The sequence below is a fragment of the Aethalodelphis obliquidens genome, unplaced genomic scaffold (genome assembly GCF_003676395.1).
Source record: "Aethalodelphis obliquidens isolate GAN/ISIS:26980383/991018 unplaced genomic scaffold, ASM367639v1 scaffold61, whole genome shotgun sequence".
In the NCBI taxonomy this organism is placed as follows: domain Eukaryota; kingdom Metazoa; phylum Chordata; class Mammalia; order Artiodactyla; family Delphinidae; genus Aethalodelphis; species Aethalodelphis obliquidens.
Window position 1 is genome coordinate 524,170 of NW_020838005.1, and position 21,169 is coordinate 545,338.

Genomic DNA, 21,169 nt, shown 5'->3' on the forward strand with positions numbered 1-21,169 from the left:
GTGAGAGGCCCGGGTACCCCCCCCCAAAAAAAAAAAAAAAAAGAATGACCATCCTCTGCTATCCACTAAGCTACTGCTTTTGATTATTCAGTCTCCATAGCTTAGTCCGGTAGGCTAAGAGTGGGAGAACAGGGTAATCAGAAACACAGAAACTCAATAGCATTCAGTCTGTAGGAAGCAGAAAATCACACACAGATATGTCTAAAAATGACGCAGTACTTTATTTAAAAAATACTCAGGTGTTGCAAAAAATACATAGAAATATAAAGTTTGGTCGGTGTACTTTACTAAACTTCAACTCACAGGTTTGTGTGTTACAGATTGGAGCAGAGTTGTTATGCACGTGGAGAACCCAAACCGATTTATTAAACAGGATAGAAACAGGTTGTCTGGGTGAAGTGGTCTGGCGGGGTGGGGTACCCTCCAGTTTACCTATCAGATACAGATATACTAGCTCTTCAAAGGTTGTTCTACCAGCTTGGATATGGGTGAGTGACTAGTTCCAATGGGGGAAAAGCAAGATGGATTCACCAAACCAAAGAATTCTAAACAAAGACTTATTTTTTTCTTTCTGCAACACAATATACATCACAGTAAAATGTTTAATACTTGCAGGTTTGGGGCTTGAAAGAATTCAACGCAGAGGGAGGGAGAGGAAGGGTACTGACCAGAGAGCGAGCACTGAACGTTTATCTTAAAAGACGTGTGAGAGGCAGAAAAGCAATTTAGGCTGCACTGCCTTCCGTGCTCCCCTTTCTGTGTGGGCAACACGTGGCATCTGACAGTATTTCAATGTGGAGCTCAAACCATAGAAAATGGGATGAAACGAGCCAACTTTCTATCAACTTTGGCAGTTTTGCCACCAACAGTAAATTGGACCTTTTTAATAGGAGGAAATTGAAAGGTTTCTCATTGAACAGAATTAAGTAGTGGGATCAAGAGATTTCCAGGCCTCAGGGTACCTCATTAGCAACTGGCTTTTTTTCATTCCAATGTCTCCCCTCTCCCAGGTCACCTGAGATTATAGGATAAAAACAGAAGGGTGGCCAAACTTCTCCTGTGCCCTCTTCTCATTCTCTCTGAAGTCACCAGATGACTCATTTGCCAGGGGGGGACCGTTTTTTTTTTTTATAAGCACTAAACACAGCTCCTGAAGCATTTGGACAGTTTCATTGTTTGGTGATGGAAGCCGCAATAATGTGATTTGAAAACTGTTTCTTTTTTCTTAGCTCCTTCCTGCAAAGTACCATCAGCCCGGTCAGCTTGCTTAGGGGGTGGGGCTTTCTAAGGTCCAGGCCCCTATTCTCCACGCTCCACCCCTGAGCCTTCAATGTCCACTGGACAGCTCTACGGGCGCCTGACCCTTCACTCTGCGCTGTATTCATCCTTGAGTGTGAAACTCCATACCTCTTACCTCCTCTGCCTGCAGGGATCCCAAAGGGTTCTCAGACTTTGAGCTGTAACAACAGAGCCACCAGAAAGTCCTATAAAAGCAGCAGTGACCTTCTGGAGCTGTCAAGTCTTTAAATAGGATTTGGGATTTAATGCTGTATATTTTTAAAGGAAAGACATAAGAATTGCTAGTTTTTTAAAATAATGCATGTCTTTTAGCCAATTCAGAATCTGCTCACCCCCTACTTTTTTTAAACCCAGGAGAGATAAAACTTTGGGGGGGCGGAAAAAAAAAGACCAGATCTCAGGCTAAATAAGGAAGGTGTATGTTAGGTGCAATCAGACTAAAAGAAGAACTTCAGTGGGTGACTTGTGGAAAGGGAACAAAAAATAAAAGAAAGGGGAAAGGAAGGAGCTTAAGGAATTACGTGATCTGTCATGGTGTAGTATGAATTACAGCCTGAAAACTCCAGGAGCCGTCTCATTCTGAATTCTCAGACCCAGAGCAAAAAGGTCAGAAGAGAATCTTTTACCTTTGCCGATTTAAAAAAAAAAAATGCAATGCCCCCCAGCAGCATTGCGGAGACTCCCCCTTAGACCGCTGTCTTGGACACGCAGAGATTCTTCTGGCCTGGGCCCACCTCCTACAGTAGAGTTCTGTTTATACAGCTTGTCTTAAGACCACAGTGAGTGCTTCTTGTTCTGCTTGGGCCACCCTGTAAATACTTAAGTCGGCGTATTATTTAAAAAGGAATAATAAAAAGCTTCTATTTTCATCTCTTCCTACCCACCTCCGTATCCCGTGCCAACCTGCGCTGAGCACGACAGGCTTCTCTATGGGATTCTCCATGTCCCTCTCTCTTCCAGGGACAGAGAGAAACCTTGGTCATCGTCCAAGGTCAACGAGAGGCTTCTGACCTGCGGTTTAATTCAGTAGGTGACATCCTCTTATTAGCCGTCCTTCCCCGCCCCCCTCCCCCTTCGGGTGTGCTCTTTCAGAGTGGACGCTCAGTTACACAAGAGGGTGGAGTTGGAGGAAACAGAATCCTCGGAAGTGATGTGGACACCTCCTACAAAATCACCCAAAGTGCTAGAAACAGCACTTGGCTTTATCCCTCTCTACTTCAAGCAGGTCTCTAAAAAGCAAAAATGACCTACGTTCTGTGTTGGGGGAAGTATTTGGATACTAAATCATTCCGTGTCCCAGATCTTTCGTTGGCCCACTAGTGAAGAATCTGGGATTTCCATGCAAACCTCCAACAGTTTTGGTCTCGTACCTCTTGCTGCTCCCTGACCCCGGGCCCTTTTGACTTCCAGAGGGGCCACCTGGGGAAGGCGGTTCTTGATCCCTCGTGGTTGTCGGAGGCGTTACCAGAAAGCTGGGCTCCAGCCTGCCAAGCAGTAAAGGTAGGGGTAGTAAGGGTAGGTGTTATGCATGGAGATGAGGGAGCCCCGCGAGAAGCCCTCCTCTTTCAGAGCTGGCAAGGAAGGATGCTTCTCCAGGTCTCCCAGATCTGAGGTGAGCTGCTTCCGCTTGGTCTTATAGCGTCTGTTCTGGAACCATATTTTCACTTGGGTCTCCGTGAGCTGGAGGTTCTTGGCCAGGTGAGCCCTTTCGGGAGCTGACAGGTACTTCTGGTGACTGAACTTCCTCTCCAACTCAACGACCTGATTGTGCGAGAAGGCGACCCGGGAGCGCTTCTGTGGCTGCTTGGGGGCTGGGGGCAGGCTCGGTGAGGCGTCCCGAGTGTTTTCCCAGTCCAACAGATAAGTCTCAAAGTGCCTATCTGGAAATGAGAGGGGAGAAGCAGGGATGGGAAGGAAAACGTTACATGTTAGCACGGAAGAGTACAGAATTCAATCCACCCTTATCTCTTCTGGTGAGTGAACAAACAGCCCACTGCCGGTTTAGACACATTGCACTTTTTTCACAGGACTAAGGAACTCCCTGAGTGGGGAGTGAGTGCCTATGTAGATTACGTGTTAGTTTTCTACCAGTCATCAAGTTCCCAAAGTAGGAGCAGTTAGTGCTAGAACTTCCTGCCATATCATCCAGTAGAATGAAATAGGGATTCTGCATATGTCTTGAGGGGAAGCGGGAGCAGGGAGGCAGGGAAAACTCTGAGAAATAAGATACCCGGTAAAGCGGGCCCCAAAGGCACCCGATGTTAACATCCGGGTGGCAAGAGAGGGCTTGTGTGGTAGGAAAGTTCATTCTCTGGCTTTAATCCCCCCTTTTTTTTCTCAACCAGCCGTTAGGATGCCTCATAGGAAGGGTGTGTATTGTATGGTGACGGCTGGTACCTAGACTTATCGTGGTGATCACTTTGTAGTGTGTACACATATCAAATTATTGTGTTGTACCTGAAACTAATATAATCTTATGTATCAATTTTACCTCAGTTAAAAAAAAAAAACTGATGGGAAAGAAAGTAAGTCTACTCTAAGCGTTCCGACGTTATAACTCCTGAAGACCAGAGGGGCTCCTAGACTTACTGTTTGTTGCCCGTGGGACTGGGAAGCGAAGGGCATCTTTGTTGGTCAAACCCTGATTTATTAATATTAATACGCTATTATCAATAACTCGTTATATGTTAATTGTCGTAACTGCCCAGAAGTAATATGGGGCTGGCGCCCATCAAGGGTCGCACTGTGGCTGGGAGTGATGTTGGGGTTTCCTTCTGGGACACTGGACCACGGTGGGCGCTTCGTGCGCGCTCGCCTTTTGACCCCGGGGCGCGGAGAACCCGCTGCGCAGAGCACCTTGCCGGGCGAGTCAAGCCCAGTCTAAATCCTGCGCCGCCCTGACGCTGGGGTCACGGTTAATCTCCGAGGCGCGCCCGTGGCGGAGGCCGTGAGGTCCCTTCGCCCGTCGCCGCGGGGCCCCGCATCCCTGCAGCCGGAGCTCCGGAGGTCCACCCAGCACCCGCCCTCACGCCCGTTCGGCCAGCGGACCGGCCCTTCCTTCCGAGAGGACCCACCCCGGCCCAGCCCGGCCTCCCCAACCTCGCCGGCATACCTGGCTCGGTCTCCGCCGGCTGCTCTGCCTCCCCGCGCGCAGCGCGGGGCCGGGCTCTCGGCTGGTCCTCCGGAGCCCCGGCGCCTCCTCTTCCTCCCTCGGGCTCCGGCTCAGGGTCTCGCCTCCGGTCAGGCTGGCGCGGGGGCTGCGGGCTGCCCGCGTGACCTGCGCGCCGATCAGCGCCTTCCCGCAGGATGTCCTGGATGAGGAAGGAGGTGAGCGGCTTGGACTGGGTGGGCGGCACGGACCGGGGGCTGCAGCTAGCTGCCCCCGCCTCCCCGGGCCGCGGCTCGGGAGTCCGAAGCATCCCCGAGGTTCGGCTCCGGCGCCCAGGCTCAGGCCCCTGCGGATGCCACCAGGCTGAGCTCGCCGCTCCGGCACCACTTTCACTTTCCGCGGCCCCGGGAACTTATAGCCTTAGGGGCGCGCCGCGCCGCCTTCCCATTGGCCGCTCGCCCGAACCGCGCGGCTGATTGGCCGCCCGCCGCTCCAGGTGAGGGTAAAGGGGAGTCCCTCGCACAGTCTGGGTCGTTTCTTTCATGGAGGATTTCTTCCGAAGTTCCTTCTTCTCCAGGATCCTGGCTCGCCTCCCTCCTCCCTACGTCGTTTTCCCTGGCTGGTAGAGAAAACCAAAGCGGGTCTCTTCTGCCCCAACTCACAATATGTTTAGCTGCTTCTGGGAAATCATGATGCAGAAGAGAAATACTCCATTTAGCTCTTAGAGATCGTTAAAGTGCCTTTACTCACAAAGAAATAGGTGGGGCAATTACCAGCATCCCACCTTACAGATGAGAATTCTGGGTGCCCAGTTGACAAGGACACAATGGTAGCAAAGCTGGGTCTACTAAACCTAAGTCTGTCAAAGAGACATGACAGGTAATAAGTGCAGTACCTGACCCCAGGCTGGATTCTGTACTTGGGGCAATTGATGAAAATGGAATAGGACCAATGGCTAAAAGTATTGAATCAGTGTTACATTTACTGAAATTGGTAACAGTATTGTGATTGTATAAAAGAATATTCTTCAGAAATAAACACTAAAGTATGTAGGGGCAAAGGCCAATGATGTATGTAACTTACCCTCAATTGGTTCAGAAACAATGACATAGATGGATAGATAGATTCCATATGATAAAGTTGAATGGGTTAAAATATTAATTGGTGAATCTAGAAAAAGGGTATACCAGTGTTCTTTTGAACTATCTTTATTTAAGCAACTTTCCTGTACGTCCTACTCTAAGACACCTTTCATTCGACTGGAAACTTTTCAAAAAGACGGTATGTTGTATGTCTGGGGAGAAGGGAGAGGGAGTAGGTTATTGCGGATAAAGAAACCGCTAAAGAGAACCACCTTGTGTAATATGAATGAAGGTCTTTGGCAAGGATGGTTTTCTTCTCTCATTTTTTTCATTAAAAATTTTTGTACCATTTTCTTTTGAAATAGTTATAAATTCCCAGGAATTTGCAAAATCTGTACCCCTAACTTCCCCCAATGGTGACATATTATGTAACTGCAGTAAAATATAAAAACCAGGAAATTGACATTGATACACACCATGAATTAGACTACAGACCTTATTTTATTGTCACCATGTAAAAGCCTGCGTTCACGTGTGTGTGCGAGCGTGTGTGTAGCTGAATGCAATTTTATCATGAGAGTAGATTCTTGTAAAGCCACAATCAAGATACAGAATTGCTGCTGCATCAGCAATAGCTGCATCCTTGTGCTATCTCTTTGTATTTGTGTACCCAAACCCCTTCCCTCCATCACGAACCCCTGGTAACCAGTAATTTGTCCTCTGTCTCTATAATTTTACTATCTGGAGAATGTTCTATAAATGGAATCAAACGTGGTACAGTATGCAACCTTGTGGAATTGGGTTATTTTTTTGCTGAGTATAGTGCTTCTGAGGCTACTCAGACTGTTGCATATATTAATAGTGGATACTTTTAAAATTGCTGAGTAGTATTCTACTGTACAGATCTGCCAGAGTTTGTTAACCGTCCACCCACTGACGGACAATTGATCTGTTTCCAGGGTTTTGTTTGTTTGCTTGTTTTGTTTTACTATTTTGAATGAAAGTGCTGTAGACATTCATGTACAGGTTTTTGTGTGAACACGAGTTTTCACTTCTCTGGGGTAAATGTCCAGGAATGCAATCTCTGGGCTGTATGGTAATTGCATGTTTGGTTTTGTAAAAAACTGCCAAACTATCGTGGTTGTAGCATTTTTAGATTTCCACCAGCAATGTATGAGAGTTCCAGTTTCTCCACATCCTCATCAGCATTTGGTGTGATCGTTATTTGTTATTTTAAGCATTCTAATAGGTGTGTAGTGATAGCTCATTGTGGTTTTAATTTTAATTTGCATTTCCCAAATGGCTAGTGATATTGAACATCTTTTCAGGTACTTCTTTACCATCCATGTCTCCTCTTTGGTGAAATATCTGTTCAACTCTTTTTGCTCATGTTATAATTGGATTTGGGCGGAGTTGCTGTTGAGTTTTGATAGTTTTTTTTAATATATATATTCTATATATGTCTTTGTTGAATATATGGTTTGCAAATATTTTCTCCTAGTCCATAGCTTGTCTTTCCATCATTTTTTTTTTTTTTTTTTTCCTGTACGCGGGCCTCTTATCGCTGCGGCCTCTCCCGTTGCGGAGCACAGGCTCCGGACGCGCAGGCTCAGCGGCCACGGCTCACGGGCCCAGCCGCTCCGCGGCATGCGGGATCTTCCCGGACCGGGGCACGAACCCGCGTCCCCTGCATCGGCAGGCGGACGCCCAACCACTGCGCCACCAGGAAAGCCCTCCATCTTTTTAACAGGATATTTCACAGCAGAAAAGTTTTTGATGTTGGTGAATTTTTATTTCACAGATTTTGTTCTTGGTGTCATGCCTAAGAACTCTTTGCTTATTCCTAAGTACTGAAGAGGCTCTCCTGTGTTATCTTCTAAAAGTTTTATATTTTACTTTTAAATCCATGATCCATTTGAATTAATTTTTGTATATGGTGTGACGTTTAGGTTGAGTGACCTCTTCTCAGTTTTAGAATTTAGAGCTGGGTGGCATTTCAAATCACAGGGGGGAAATGTGAATTATTTAATAACTAGTACTGCCATTTGGAAAAAATAAAGGTCTAGTCTCATAACAAAATAAATCCCAGATGGCTCAAACATTTAAAACATAAACAGGCACATGAAAAAAAATAGTTTAACCACACTCATCATTAGAGAAATGCAAATCAAAACCACATTTAGATACCTTCTTTCCACCTATCAGATTGACAGAGGTTAGAAAGATGATGTCTAGTGTTGGTGGGGGTGTGAGGAAGAGTTGCCCCCATACCGTTGGAGAGAGAGTAAGTCAGTTTTGTATATTTGGTGGTAACTTGGCAAAATCTGTCAAATTTAAAACTGGGCATATCCTTTGACACAGATATTCCGTGCCTACAGATTTACTCTAGAAATCTACAAATACACAACATACTGACTTGGGAACATATCCTCAATTTAGTCGGAGAGTTGCAATTCAAGATGCAAAAAAATAAAATGTTATAAAATGAACTCACTGTGTTAAAAGAAATAGTCACAGGTTATCTATAAAAGATTTTACATTTGAACATTTGAACATATAGAAAAATCTGGAAGGATAGAAATATCTCAATAGAGCATTTACCTCTGGTCAGTGAGATGGAGATAGCAGATTGGGAGAAGAGGAGAGTGGAACAGGGTGCATTTCCTTGCACTAATTATAATTTTTTAAATTAAGAACAGAGCCAGAGCTGAGCTTGGGCTCCCTTCTTCCACAACCTCCTCCTCAGATATCAGCTGTCCCTTCAGGGTGGGGACACAGCCCCAGCCCTTTCCCGTACGTCACTTAGCATGTTGTTCCTTTGGTACTTAGTATTTTGGACGTTTATGTAGATGGGTCCTCTCCTTGAGCAGGGACCATGTCATCCTCATTTACACTATCCGTAGCACAGTTAGTTTTTGACACACAGAAGTCACTCAATAAATATTTGCTGGGGGATGTACAGCTTTAGGTACTATGTGGCATCTCACTAGCTGGCAGCGTTATCCATAAGGGACCACAGGGTCCCAAGGCACATACCAGTGTAAGGTCTGTCCTCCCCTCTTTGCCATGTCTATCCAGCTTAAACAGGATGAAAATGATAGGAATAGGAAGACACAAGGGGCTGTTGTAGGCTTTTTTTAGATGGAATAGAGTTCTGGAGAAGAATAAACACCCCCCTTCCAAGATGCTCCCCTCCAAATGCCTGGAATGCAACACCTGCAAATGGCAAGGGGGAGTTAAGTTGTAGATGGAATTCAAGTTGCTAACCAGTTGACCTTGAGACGGGAAGATTATTCTGGGTTATCCAGGCAGACCCCATGTAATCCCAGGGCCTTTATAGGTGAAAGAAGGAGGCGAGAAAGTCAGAGTCAGAGAAGGAGAGGTGATACTGAAGTAAGGTTAGAGCGATGGGAGGTGAGAAAAACTCAACTGGCCCTTGCTGGCTTTGAAACGAAAGGCAGGGGGCATGTGAGCCCGGGAATGTGGGCAGCCTCTAGGAGCTAGAAAAGACAAGAAGTGGATTCTCTCCTAGAGCCTCTAGAAGGAACACAGCTCTGCCAACATCTTGATTTTAGCCCAGTGAGACCCATTTCAGACACCTGACCCCTAGAAACTAATACAGGGGCATTTATAAAGGGATGTAAAAACGATGAGAGAAGGATTACCAGCTCTGCCTTCATATGAACTTTGGGTCTCTTAAAAAAAATGTTAAATATACTTTTATATCCATAATCCTGTCCCTTCATATCTTCTTTGTATATTTTCTTCCAGTCTTCAGCCATACACATTTGTTGGATAAGTGTAATTTTGTATCTTGTTTTTTCCTTCCAATTTCATATTACATCATAAGCATTTATATATTGTTCCATTATATATTTTATTTTATTTTTATTTTTTTTGCAGTACGCGGGCCTCTCACTGCTGTGGCCTCTCCCGTTGTGGAGCACAGGCTCCGGACGCGCAGGCTCAGCGGCCATGGCTCACGGGCCCAGCCGCTCCGCGGCATGTGGGATCTTCCCGGACCGGGGCACGAACCCATGTCCCCTGCGTCGGCAGATGGACCCTCAACGACTGTGGCACCAGGGAAGCCCCCATTATATATTTTAGAAGCCATCTAGACCCAAGGACATTTAGAGCTAGAAGGGATCTGGGGATCATCTAATAAAATTTCTTGGTTTTCTCGGAAAGAATCCGAGATTTTTTTTTTTTTCTGCACTGCGAGGCTTGCAGGCTCTCAGTTCCTCGACCAGGGATGGAACCCAGGCCCGTCAGTGAAAGTTCCAAGTCCTAACCACTGGACCACCAGGAAATTCCCAAACCTGAGATTTACAGAGACAAAAGAACTATAGATGGAAACTATACAAGCCCAAACACTTCACTGCATCACCTTCCATCCTCCCACCCACCCCAACCTGCCTCTGGTGCTACCCTACAGTGTGGAAAGTGGGAGCAGAGTTTATAGAATTGTCCTGTATAAATACGTTTTTAAATGTACTCGGAATTTATTTTAAGCAAGTATGCAACATGTGCAGACACAGAAATGACTGTATTGAAGGAAGAATTGTTTATACTCACAGATCCCCAGAAACGGGAGGCACAACACACTATACAGGGCCACATGGGGAAGTACCAGGGTTAAGAGACAAAAAAGACAAGGGGAAAGCATGGACAGAGCCTTTTTTGTGGTTTCCATGGGAAGGAATGGGCAAGGCTGAGCAAACTTAGGATTGGGTAGTTTGAATAAGTTCAGCAGGCTCTGGGCTATAGGGGTGGTCCCCAGTTGTCCAGTACTTGGCCCTGGCGTGATTTGGGGCAGAGGAAATATGGGCTTGGTGTGTGAGAGTTAGATAAAGGAGATGGTTGGGGGGTATGAACTCCACTGGTTGATTTGCATATCAAAGGTGTGTTCACAGGCAAGTTGTTTGCCGTCTTTAGGAATTAACTAACTCTGACAGACCCTCCCTGGGTTCAGCAAGGTCTCAGATGTCCAAGCATCATAAAATACAGAAAATAGAAAACGTGATTAATGTGAAATGCATCATTGTCACAGCACACATTTTTCTTTTAAAATACATTTCAAAGCCTTCTGGGGTAACCACACCAAGTTTATACTTACCGAAACACAGCGTGCTGTGTGTCTTCCAAGGAGGCACTTGTGTTGGCTCTGCTAATTCAGAAAGACAAAAAGAAAGAAGAAAAGAGAAGTCGATCCCAGCCATCACCGCAACAGAAAGGACAAAAGCCTTCCACCAGCCAACACGTTTTATAAGATTTCCGAGAAGGTAGCGGTTGGAGGTGGGAGAGGTTGAGGTCTAATCTCAAGGTCTAATCCAGTTGATGGCAGAGCTGCAGTGTTCCTTCCCTAAGGGCTACCTGCTCAGGGTGAAGGGAGCCTCCTTCCTGTTATTCCTCTTCCCTTTTATACCCCCCCAGCCCCAGCCCCTGTTCCAATTCCCAGTCCCAACTGGGTCTAGATGGGCCTCAGTGAGAGAGGACTCCCTGATTTTCTCACAGTAGAGGCTCCTACCACCCTCAATATAAAACAGACCTCCTTGGTCCAGTGCCATCCCTTCCTGAATCTGCTTTCCTGGCTCTGGGAGTGGAGGGGTGTGAGAAGATTTTCCACATCGTTCTTGCAAATTCAGTGATGTTGGAATTCAGACTTGTCCCTTCATTATCTTTCCAGGTTGGATTGGAACATTAAACTGTTTTTCATTTTCTATTTTCTATATCTTACTAGAAAGGGTCCTGTATGTTTCCCTACCCTCGTGTCCTCCCTGCAATAAAACTGAAGACATTTTAGCCCATATGGAGAAAGAATTGTTTGGAAGCAGCTTCAGGGAGTTCAGTGTGTCTTAGAACCCTAGACCAGTTGGGGGGTGAGAGGCAGAATTGCTTGTTTTGGAAGGAGGACAGTGGCTAATGGAGTAGCTCTGGCTGTGGGACCTTGGGCAAGTTACCTAACCTTTCTGATCATGCCTCAGTTTCCTCATGCAAAAACAACATCCCCTCAAGGATTATTGAAAGGAATGATGAGGCTTTTCACGATAAAGGACCTCAGCGTCTGGCATGCAGAGGGGGTCCAGGAATGGGTTCTTCCCATTGGTAGGGTTAGGTTCTAGACCCACCTGCAGAGTAAACAAAATTTGCTTTTCCCAGGCACACTGCACATTTCCCAAACAAATAGGAGGTCTGAATCTAGGGTCCCTAATAAAACTGGAGAGGGGAGGGGAAGGAGAGTGCAATGAATGAATGAACATGCCTGAGATATCTGCATCGTAAAAACCCAATATCTCAAGTGTTCATCTCGGTTTTCCAAGGCCTCCCACACAGAGGCGTCAGCTTCCCTGCCCTCCTTCCCTCTCTTACTTCCTCCCCGACATGGTCCCCTGCCTTTACTGATTGTTCTGTCATGGTTCCCACTCGTGTCCTGCCCAGTCCTATCTCAGGCCTCTGTGCCTGCTGCGTGTGCATTTACAGCCTTTTGTTCATCTTCAGCAGTTCAGTTTCTACCCAAAGTCTTCGGAGACCTCTCCAGCCTCCATCACTGTCTCTGCTGCTCATTTGAGCATCTGATCCTCTAGTGCCTTGGAGTATTTCATCATTTTCTGCTTCTCCGTTGTGTTGTTGGCTTCATCAAAGGTCAGGGCTGTGTCTCAGCTGTCCGTGTCCTACTCCCACCAGGAGAGGGGAGAGAACTGACATGTATTGAGTGCCCACTCTGGACTGGATCACTACGGACATTTCATTTGCACTACAACCCACTGGGGATCATTTTTGACAGATAAGAAGATAGAAGCTCAGAGATTGAATGTAACATGCCCAGGTTCTCACAGCTAACCCGGGTTGTTCTGGCTCCAAACCCAGTGTCTTCCCCGCCATGCCGTGCACTAGGCACATAGCAGCTGCTCCTTAGACACCCATCCTCAGGTTGCAGTGGAGTCTCCCATGGCCTCTTACAGAGTCCCTGGCTCAGTCTACCCTATTTCCTTGCTTCTCTCTCTCTCTCTCCTCGCATGGAAGCCCAATAGGCAGAGCCACTGAAAAGAGGGACAAGAGGAAACCACCTCCCACCAGGTTAACCTGGATCAGAGGCACCGCCCCTGCAGTGGTTCAAAGGCATTGCCTCCCCATGGATATCGCTCAGTGCCCTACATTTCTCCGCTGTGGCATTTGGGTTAAGACGATTTTCATGTGTTAATGTGAAAATGCTATGTGTGTTGGGTGACACATTAAGCTATCCTCAGTTACACAGTGGCATGAATTAGTCAGACTTTTATTTTCCAACTGGTGATGGGCAGGGTGCACACCCGCAGGATGTGAAGGATGAGGCCTGAGAGTGAAGGGCAAGGAGACCAGCCCAGAGCCCAGGAAAACTAGGCTGGGAGGCCATGCGGGGAGGGGATAGTACGTTGAAGGGCTAGATCTGTGCTTCTCAGACTTTGAGGTGCACACAGATTACCCGGGGATCTTATTAAATGCATTCTGCCTCAGTAGGTCTGGGTGGACCCTGAGAGTCTGATTTCTTTCTTTTTCTTTTTTAAAGATATTTTTTGGTGGGGACCACTTTTAAAGTCTTTATTGAATTTGTTACAATATTGCTTCTGCTTTATGTTTTGGTTTTTTGGCCCCGAGGTATACCAACCAGGGAGCAAACCCGCGCCCCCTGCATTGGAAGGCCAAGTGTTAACCACTGGACCGCCAGGGAAGTCCCAAGAGTCTGATTTCTAAGAAGCTTCAAGGTGATACCACTGCTGCTGGCCCAAGGACCCTCCCCCCTGCCCACCACCACCAGTAGTGAGAAGCTGAGGGCCCTGGGCGGTTCTGGGGGGGAGAGTGGAGGACCCTGTGAGGACGGCATGGAGGCCACTGCAGTCCCACGTGATCTACTCCAATTCTTTTTCAGGGACTTCTGACCTGACATGTGCCTATGCCCTGTCTGTCACTCTGAAACCCATTCATGTTTCAAATGCCATACTTACCCAAAGACCTCTCTTTCCTTCCATCCCAGGACCCTATAAAAAGGTCTGTTCCTCCGACTCTGTACCTATTTATGCCAGTTTTCCCTGCAGACTTTTCTGTGTGGCAAAAGGGATTGGGGTTTGTGGGAAAGTTCAGTAGCAGAGAGTGACTCAACATCCTTCTGCTTCCATCAGTGCTGATTGCCTAAGAAAAGCCATTAGGGAGGATTTATTGGGCAATAGGAACCCAAGAGTATTTTGCTAACAGTGCCCCTGGTCACCTGCTCTCTGCCCCCTCCACGGCTGCCTGTTTCTGGGGAGCTCAAGGCTGTGGGAGCATGTGCAGAAATTTCCACGTGCTCTAACTGGGTGGCCTCTGTCCCTTTGCGCTTGTTCTGTTCAACAGCTTAACAGAGGCCCTCACGGGGAGGCACACTGGGGGCTGTTTGTCTAGGGAAGGAGGCTCTGACCTTCTCACAGCACTCCGGCTGCCAGAAGCAATTTGAGACCGACTCTCTCCCACCTCTCAGCAGCCCCCTCATCATAAAACTGGTCAGGCCATCACAGACGACGCCCTGAAATGATCGTATCCAGGTGGATGATCATCTGAGAAGGGGCAGAGTCAGTTTCTGGGGATGGAGTGGGTGCACATCCCCCAGGAATGAGGGGCCGAGGGCTAAGACTGTGCTTGGCCTTCCAGACACTTCTACTGATCCCCTTGACTAGACAGGGAATGGGGACACGAGAGGCTATTCTGCAAAGAAAACTGTCTTCTTCCAGAACTGCTGACTAGGGCTTCTCTGACAGACACTTTTCTGAAAATCACTTAGGACGACATAGCCACTGACCACTGAGGAAGAAGAAAGTCACTCAGCCAGGGGTTCATATTTGACCTGAGGCAAGTCCTGCCCAATGCAGTTAAGGCCATCCTGATGTTTTCACAGTTTGTGAGGGAAGTGACCACCCAGGCACAGGCAGAAGGATGGGGAGGTGCTTAGAGACCACCCTGCAGCACCTGAGATGCTTTGGGCATCGGCAAAGGCTTTCATCCCATTCACATATTTACCCAGGTTCTCATCCCCTCTGAGGGGGCTTGGGGAGGGGAAGGAGGGGAGATAGAGAACGACCTGGAAGGCATGGAGACAGGGCATGCTAGAGGGGCAGATGTTCACGACTGGGAGGCGTGTGGCACTCCTATTTAAAATTCACATAGGGACTTCCCTTTACGCTCCCACTGTAAAGGGCACGGGTTCGATCCCTGGGCGGGCAACTAAGATCCCACAGGCTGAGCGGTGCAGCCCAAAGATAAAAAAAATAAATACAATTCACAGAATTGGGTGTTGAGAGACCCGAGGTGTCATTTTAGAAGTAGGGAAGCTGAAGTTCGAAGAATGGAAATGACTCATCCAAAATCACTTGTTAGTGACCAAGTGAGAACTTTAACCCATGTCTCTCAATCTCTAGGTCAGTTTTATCTCTATCTCTTAACACATGTGATTTCTACTATAAAATGTTTTAAATGATAAAAAAAATGCAGAGATCATTGCTATCACTTAATCGATAGCATGTATTTTTTTTAAAGAAATAAAATGTTACCGGCACAGCCAAAGTCCCCTTGCCAGTGTTTTATTTCTATGACATGCCAACGGACATGGTAAGGCCTTTAAAAAGAAAAAGAAAAAATTCTTCTTTATGAATCCTCGTGGCAGAGCCAGTAGGTAGCTGATTGATAAGTAGAAAAACTGGTGGGTCAGATCAAGCATGACACTGCTTCTCCCCCGAGACCTCCTCTGGCTAGAAGAGGTGGGGGCAGGGCAGAGGTGGGGGGAGTGAGGTGGCAGGAGGAATCTGGCCTAACCTGGTGGTCTAAGAGATGAGGCCGGGATCGGCAGGGGGCGGGCTGGCCTCTCATTGCTGAGCTTGGCTCAAGGGCCCCGAGAAACTAACTCCTGTGGGTATGGAGGGCCCAGCACATCTCTGGTGCCTGTCTCCCTCAAACAGGGCTAGAAGCCACCGGTGTCATCTGAGTTCTGAGGAGAAAAAGTGTGGAGAGAGTGGCCAGGGATGGGGAAGAAGGCCAGGTGAGAAGCTCGTCTTGATAGACAGACTTACCCACCTCCTCCAGTGAGGGCTCAGCTCCGGCAGGGGAAGCTGGGCCGTTTGATGTCCAGTCATTTTCCGGTGACCCAGCATTTCATGGGGATGGCATGAAATAGGGCTTTCCAAACCAGTGAGATTCAATGACACAGAGATCCTTGGCCTGGCACTAAAACAAGAGTAGCTAAAAACTTACCTGACCTTTTATTTTTTTTTTTATTTTATTTTATTATTTTTTTTTTTTGTGGTACGCGGGCCTCTCACTGTTGCGGCCTCTCCCGTTCCGGAGCACAGGCTCCGGACGCGCAGGCCCAGCGGCCATGGCCCACGGGCCCAGCTGCTCCGCGGCATGTGGGATCTTCCCGGACTGGGGCACGAACCCGTGTCCTCTGCATCGGCAGGCGGACTCTCAACCACTGCGCCACCAGGGAAGCCCTTTTATTTTTTTTAATTGATTTCTTTATTGGCCTCTCCTGGCCTAACTTACCTCCTCTGATAAGGGATAACAGCTGGCTCGGGGACAGAAATGTCCTGTCCTGCAGATCCAATGGATGTGTCTTGTATGTGAAGTTCTTAAGCCAACGTCCAGACCAAGGAGAGCTCCAGCCAATGTGATCCATGACCCCCCAGTGGGTCATGTCAGTTTCCCCATCAGGACGGAGGGAGGGGGCAGGAGGCCAGACCTTCCCCCAGCTCAGCCCAGAAGAGCTTGTCAACGACCATCACCCAACCTCGAAGCTGAGAGTGCTTGAGGAACAAGAAGGAATGTGAAAAAAAAAAAAAAAAAGGAATGTGTGCGAAGCCGCTTTCTGCCTGGATGTTGGGTCAGTGCTGGAGGTACTACCTCTGGATACAGTCCTGAGGATTGGGACTCTGCTCCTTAATTTTGGGGGCTCAGCGTTGAGGGGAACTGCTGAGGGGGGTAGAGAAGCAGGCATCCGGAAGCAGAGCCTTCTGTGGGTGGTGGAGGGCAGAAGCAAGTCCTGGTCTGTGTGCTCTCTCTGTACAAAATAAAGGCTAGGGCAGTCGGCAGAGGACGGCTGCAGACCTGGAGGCTGGTGTGGATGTGTCAGTGTGTGTCCGGCCACCCTGGGGACAGTGGGTGTGCGTACAAGAAGTGGCTGGTAGTTATGGGCCGGTGTTTGTGCACATCACCCTCTGACAGTTTTGATCCTCCTGGGGGGACCCATGTTCTTCTGGTCCTCTCGCGGCCCTTCTACATCACTGCCCTATTGCTACTGCTTGCAGCCTGGGAGCAAGCCTACAGCCGCGTCCGTCACAGCCTGGCCCACCTGGGAGCCTTGGCCCTGCCCCGTAGGTAAGGCTATTTTGAGGTCAGGAGGAGATTCGTCTATTAGGTAGGAGAATACAAAGGCCCAAGAGTTGTATTGCCTCATTTCTTCACCGCTCGGATAAGAGATGCTGCTATTAAAGGGCCACGATGAATGGGATTCCATGAGAGGACGGCAGGTTACAAGGTTCATGGTCTGCGAGGATGCTGATAAGAGACGAAATCCACTTGTCCAGGAGGGTCGCAGAAGACGAAGGTAGCATTAGTGCTGAGCCTTCTGCCGTGAGGGTGCCTCTGCTGCTCCCGTTTTCCATTTGTTGCCTCAGGGATGAAAATGTGACCCTCAGAGACAAAGTGAAATGACGCAAAGTGATAGCCGTCTCGGAGGGACCAGTCTGGGTCACTCTCTTTAGATTTACGGAGGATTAGACACACGGAGGCACCTCCTTACACCATGGCTGAGGCCCAGGAAAGAGAGGGCGTCAACACAACACAACACACTGCACTGCCACTCATCCCCTCCCCTGTAAGACCCGCTCTCACAAGGAACTGGCAAGATGATGTAAGTTAATTGCCCTGGGGCAGGATAACCCTCAATAGGAAGGGATTCTGCAGCTGAGGTTGACCTTCCATAGCCCTTCCATACCTGTTATGTTGCCTGATACTCACTACGCCCTGTGATGAAGGGGAGCTGGCCTGGTTTTTCAACCTGGAGTGGCAAGGAAAATGCCATTTCGTCTCTGACTGTGCAGGTGTAAGGATGTGATTCTGAGCTGCCAGCGGCTGTGTACTTGGCCATGGTTTCTGCCAGCCCAGGTTAATGAAGCTGACCAGGTAGAGAGAAACGGAAATGAGAGGTGGATGGGGAGAAACCGGATGAGCCCCAGTCCCTGCTTTTAGCCAGCTTCACCATAAGCCTTCCTGCCACTCAGCTCTGAGGGTCAAGAAATTGCCTTGAATGTTTTGCTCATGCTGGTGTGAGTTAGGTTCCTGTCACTTACAACCTAGAGAGTCACAGAGAATCATATTGGTTTAAGTAACTCCATTTTACCCAAGACGAAGTTGAAGCCAGCAGAGATCCAGTAATTTGTCCTCCGTGGCTGAGCTGGTCAGTGGCAGAGCTAAGCCAGAATCCAGTCGATTTAACTACATCGATGCTCAAAGTGGTCTTCAACTCAGGAACAGTTTGGGAACCTCTGCTGTGAGTCAAGAACGGTTCAATGTGAAGGACCAATCAGATTAGCTTCCCTTTAGGATGTTTGAACAAGAGTCCGGAGAGAAAGTGAAAAGGAAGGCAGAGTTGCAAGCTAACCTAGTGGTATTTGCTTCACCAGCCCCTTAGAGTTAATATTCCACACCCAGGCAGCTGTATTTTAGATACCCAAGTTCACTGCACAGTTGTAAACAGGGTCAGTGGGTTTATATTCAGACTCTAACTTACGAGCTCTATGACCTTGGGTAATTCCCCTCACTTTCCCTGGTTTCCTCTGTGTTACAATAATACTTCCGCATATGACTAATAAATGAGCCAGTATATATGGAGGACATCTATCCCCTGGAAAGCACCCCACAGATCTTGTAGCCACAAGCATCACAATGTTATTATGCTATGAATGTTTGTCGCACTGAAACCATGGCCAACAGCTGGTGTCTATGGAGCCCTTAATCCTTTGATTCACTGTCTCCTTCTGTCCACTCCCAACTGTCAACATCCAAACCGGAAGATAAAGGGGTTGACCTGAAAAAGAAATCTGAAGCACTGCTGGAAGCAAAGGTTTTGGGTGGAGGCCCAAGGAATTTGGGGAATTCCCTTTTTCCCCATAGCGGGAAACCGGAGGCAAGGGTGTCCCCTGGTGGGCAGTTTAAGTGCTGCAGTCAGAGGCGGAGGGTTACTCCACTGGCGCTGTTGTCTCCGACACAAATGTTCTTGGGTTACATGTCATATTTTATGTAATGTGTTGATTACATACAGGACTGATTCTAGATGCAGATGTCCCTCACAGAGAGCAGGGCCCCATGGGAATATCCGTGATCTTTTCCATCCCAAACATCTGAATGCGCTCCTCAGGACAGACCTTTTCCCTCCGATGACTCTCTCTGGGGTTGGGATGGAAATGTCGGGATCAGAAAGAAGCACAGCCAGCCAGAGAGCATGTGTCGGAGACTCCATCACTAGCAAATATAGCTGTAGGGTTAGGTATTTAAATAACAGTAAGAAGCAGCAGCCTGTAATGTGTATGAAACGGCAGCCGAACATAATGGAAAGTAAATGAACTTTGGAGGCTCAATTTTTACCTCTATCTTTAGTGGTGGTGATTTTTGGATAAGTTTCTTCAACACTCCCAGCCTCAGTTTCCTAATTTGGGAGCTCGTTGGATTCCTTGGACCCTAGACTTTAGAGAGTGATTATGGCAATTACGTGATATAATGCCAAACACTGAGCGCTTAGCTTGGGCTTAATAAGCATTTGTTATTTTTCTCTGCACACTGACTAGGCACATCTTCAAACCGGTCTCCCACGGATCCTCCAGTGCTTCCACGCAACCACCCCATTATTCAGATATTCACAGAGCACTCCTAACCTGCCTGCGTTGCCATGTCTCGGCAAGAAAGTGGAAGGAGGGAGAGGTAAAAGGAAAACTGACAAGAAGTGTTGACGCGATGGAGCAACTGGAACTTTTAAACGCTCCTAGTGGAAACGTAAGTTCATACAACTACTCTGGATAAGCAGTGGCATCTCCCAAACCTGGCCACATGCATACCTCATGACCCAGAATTTCCACATCTAGCACATACTCAGCAGAAATGTGCTCATGTATTCACCAAAAGACATGCACAAGAACGTTCATGACAGCACTAATTATAATAACCCCCAAACCCCCAAATAATAAGCCCGAATGCCCATCCACAGTAGAACAGATAAATCTATCGCAGTGTAATCATTCCATGGAAAACTCAACCAGCAATAGCCGTGAGCAAACTGCGATTACCCACAACAACATGAAGGCATCTCATAAACATAATCTTGAGTAAAGGAAACCAGACGAAAGAATATACACCATGTGATTCCATTTCAGGAAAAGTCAAAAACAGGCAAAATTAGTCAATGGTGTTTGAAGTCAAGCTAGTAGTTTCCTTTGGGGTAAGTGACAGTAAGGGGGTGCATAAAAGAGCTTTGGGGGACGTTAATGTTTTGTTTCATGATCTCGGTGCTGATTATATGGGAAATTCACTTTGCGAACTAGGCGTACGTGTAGTATTCCTGCACTTCTCCCCGATATATGTTATATTTCAATATGTCTGGTTAAAGAATGTGGTCTGCGTTTTGAAAGTGTCTTCATCAAGGAGTAGACAAGATTTCTTAAAAAATCCTATAGCAGCATGAGAAATGGCCTGGAGGGAAGAGAGTGGAGGCAGGGAGACCAGTTAGAAGGCAATTGCACATGATGAAGCGAGAGATGATGACTTGAGCTTAGATAGTAGTGGTGGAAACACAAAATAGGCAGGTAGGGGAGAGGAGAGAGTGAAATAGGACAATGGAGTGTCATCCTGGGTCACAAGAGAGGGAATATGGAAAGTGGAGCAGGTTTGGCAGGAGGAAGGTAGAGAGAGGTGGGTTTGGTTTTCGATTGAGGTGTCTGGGAAACATTTAAATGGAGATGTCCAGGGAACAATGGGCAGTTTGGAGCTGGAATTCAGGATGGAGGGTGGAGCTGGAGCTGGAGCTGTAGGTGTGGGATTTGGGAGTTACTTGCATAGAAATGGTAGTTAAGCCTTTGGAGTAGATGATACCAGCTGGGGAGAAGGCGGACGAGTTGAACGCCATGACCATGGACATGTCCAGACTATTGCCTTCAATGTTGCCTCAGAAAGTCCTTGGATCCCATGCATTTTATGGTCCGTAGTCCTCTCCACGTCCCTCTGTGTAGATTCCCCATCCTCCCCCTCCAGGTATCCAAATTTATTCATCCTTCTGAGGGGCTTGTCTCAAGCTCCTTCTCTTTGATTGTCCCTTCCTAGATTACCTTGGTTTGATTTATTTCTCCTCTAAACATTTACTGGATTTGTATCAGCCAAACTTCTAATTACCTGCTTGTGTCCTCTATGAGTTAAGATATGCATTCAGCTGCTACAACAAAGGTCAAAGTAACAGTGACTTAAACAAGACAAATGTTTCTTTTTCTCTCATATATTAGATGGAGTGTAAGCAGACCCAAGCTGATAAGGTGATTTCATAGTGCTGGGGACCTAGGCTTCTTCCATCTTGTTGCTCTGTCAAAATCTAAGATAGCTGCTAGTGCTCCCAACATTTCATCTGTATTCCAGCCAG

At 47.5% G+C, this 21,169-nt stretch overlaps 1 protein-coding gene across 1 annotated transcript; it reads right to left on the minus strand.

Annotated features, from left to right (window-relative positions):
• Positions 1-1,131: 1,131 nt before the first annotated feature.
• Positions 1,132-4,766, minus strand: NKX3-1 (NK3 homeobox 1). Its single transcript, XM_027087973.1, has 2 exons — positions 4,412-4,766; positions 1,132-3,179 (listed from the first exon to the last, which is right to left on the minus strand). The coding sequence occupies exons 1-2, from the start codon at positions 4,716-4,718 to the stop codon at positions 2,761-2,763; spliced, it is 726 nt and encodes a 241-aa protein (XP_026943774.1). The 5' UTR covers positions 4,719-4,766; the 3' UTR covers positions 1,132-2,760.
• Between the last annotated feature and the right edge of the window lie 16,403 nt (positions 4,767-21,169).